Source organism: Cornus florida, unplaced genomic scaffold (assembly GCF_030987335.1).
Source record: "Cornus florida cultivar Cherokee Brave unplaced genomic scaffold, ASM3098733v1 CherokeeBrave_3.0.0_Hap2_Chr05, whole genome shotgun sequence".
In the NCBI taxonomy this organism is placed as follows: Eukaryota; Viridiplantae; Streptophyta; class Magnoliopsida; order Cornales; family Cornaceae; genus Cornus; species Cornus florida.
In genome coordinates this window covers 73,109,902-73,111,934 of record NW_026775575.1, presented here as the reverse complement: position 1 = coordinate 73,111,934, position 2,033 = coordinate 73,109,902, and the positions used below count along the sequence as shown (strand labels likewise).

At 39.9% G+C, this 2,033-nt stretch overlaps 1 protein-coding gene across 1 annotated transcript; it reads right to left on the bottom strand.

The window, feature by feature from the left end:
- Positions 1 to 361: 361 nt before the first annotated feature.
- Positions 362 to 1,258, bottom strand: LOC132309472 (uncharacterized). Its single transcript, XM_059807777.1, has one exon. It carries the CDS (start codon positions 1,256 to 1,258, stop codon positions 362 to 364), a length of 897 nt encoding a protein of 298 aa, XP_059663760.1.
- Between the last annotated feature and the right edge of the window lie 775 nt (positions 1,259 to 2,033).

Genomic DNA, 2,033 nt, shown 5'->3' with positions numbered 1-2,033 from the left:
AGAAGGGTGATATACATAGAGTGATGTACTAACATTGTCGATCCATTCCACCACATGAAATGATATTATTCACTTTGAATCCGAACCCGCACGATTTTTTTTTTAAGGTAAAAGGGTAAGCTTTGATAAATAAAAGGAGAATGTACAATAGGTCCATTAAGGACATTACAAGCCAAGGGTTATGACACAGGATCACCAAAGAAGATAACAGAATATGATACAGCACCTATACATTTTCTAATACACCACAACTGCTTTTCAAGAATGTAAATTGTTCCACTTAGCAATTTCAAATCTGTTTTCAATATCTCCTATTCTCAACAATCATATATTAGCATAATACCATCTAATCAATTAAGAATCAAGATTGACCATTTGCATACGAACAACCTTGAAGAAATAACTGGTGGAGAGCTTCAGGAGATCCAATCTTCCTAATTTCTGAACCAGACCTTAGTTTAAGGGATGAAAACCTTGCTCTGATGCAACCCTTGATTAGGTGGATGATGTGAATAGCTGAGGCTGCTTTGTTCCTGAATGCTCTTGCATTCCTCTCCTGCCAAATGAAGTAGATGGCACTTGAAAGAAGCAGCTTGTGTGTAATGAAATGGTTCTGTGTCCATGTTGCTGAGCACCATGAAATCAGATCTCTCCAATTTTTAGGATTGATGTAGAAGCCTGTAACATGCTGAATGAAATTCCAAATAAGGTTGTTGTATGGACATTTAAAAAATAAGTGGTCCACAGATTCTTCAGCTGATAGGCAAAGGTAACATGCATTAGTATAATGTTTCTTCTGCATTGGTTTAGTATCCAGTGTTACTAATCTCTCCTTGAGGGCAAGCCAAGCAATAAAACCATGCTTTGGGATGTGGTGTTTGAACCATATAAGCTGAACCCAAGCAAAAACCAAAGAATGAGCTGCAAAGTAATCCATAGTGAGTCTGTGAGAGTAATCCTTTGTTGAGCTTGGAAGCCATTCCACATGATCTGGATCAGTGGTTGGAAGGGACAAACTAATGAGCTGTGTATTGAAGTCTTGACTTTGGAAGAATGGGATATGATGTAGTGAGCTAGGGATGGTCCACTGATGGTTGGAAATTAGGCTATCAATTATGATTTGGGGATCCAGTTGAAGAATTTCCACATCAGTGAAGCCAAGTTGAATTGCAATGGGACCATTCAGGAGCCAGTAGTCATTCCATAAGCTTGTGCTCTGCCCAGCTCCAACCCTGTGCTTAACCAAGCCTCTTGCCATACTCCTCAACTAAAGCAACCTTCACCAAAATCCTGAACTGTTGGAAGAAGCTTTGACAGTCCAAATGGATTTGTTTTTAATGAGGTACCTGTAGGTTCATGCCACCCATAGACTATCCTTTTTAGAACACAGGCTCCACAAGTGCTTGAGACTTGACACTCTATTTGTGAGCTCAAGGCAAGGAAACCCAAGACCACCAAACCTTTTTGGCCTGCAGATGGCTGTCCAAGCAACTTTAGCACCAGTCTTCTTGAGATCAGTTCCAGAGCAAAAGAAACATCTCAAAATTTGATTGATTTGATCAATAACTTTCATGGGGAGGATGAAGGCTTGAGTCCAGTAAGCTTGGATGGAGAAGATGATAGATTTAATGAGTAGTGCCCTTCTTGCATATAAGAGAAATCTTGAAGTCCATTGGCTAATTCTGGTTGTGATCTTCTGGACTAGAATCTGGCAATCATTGGCATTGAGAGCTGCAAAAGATAGTGGTAACCCAAGGTATGTGATTGGTAGGTTACCAATCTCAAATTGCAGTAAGGAGGCAATGTTGTTCATTGTGTGTTGATCAACACCTGCAAAGAATGCTTGGCCCTTGGAACAATTAATGGAGAGTCCAGAGAAGGTTATGAAATTACTCAGTGCAGTGTGAAGCACTCCCACAGAAGATAAGTCACCATAAGATAACAGCATAATGTCATCAGCAAATGCTAAATGGAAAAAGGAAAGTTTACTACATCTCCAATGGTACTTGAAACTATTGCTTTGGGAGATGGCC

What these genes read in the sequence shown, in the direction of transcription:
- LOC132309472 (XM_059807777.1), bottom strand. Translation starts at nt 1,258, where the DNA reads ATGGCAAGAGGCTTGGTTAAGCACAGGGTTGGAGCTGGGCAGAGCACA.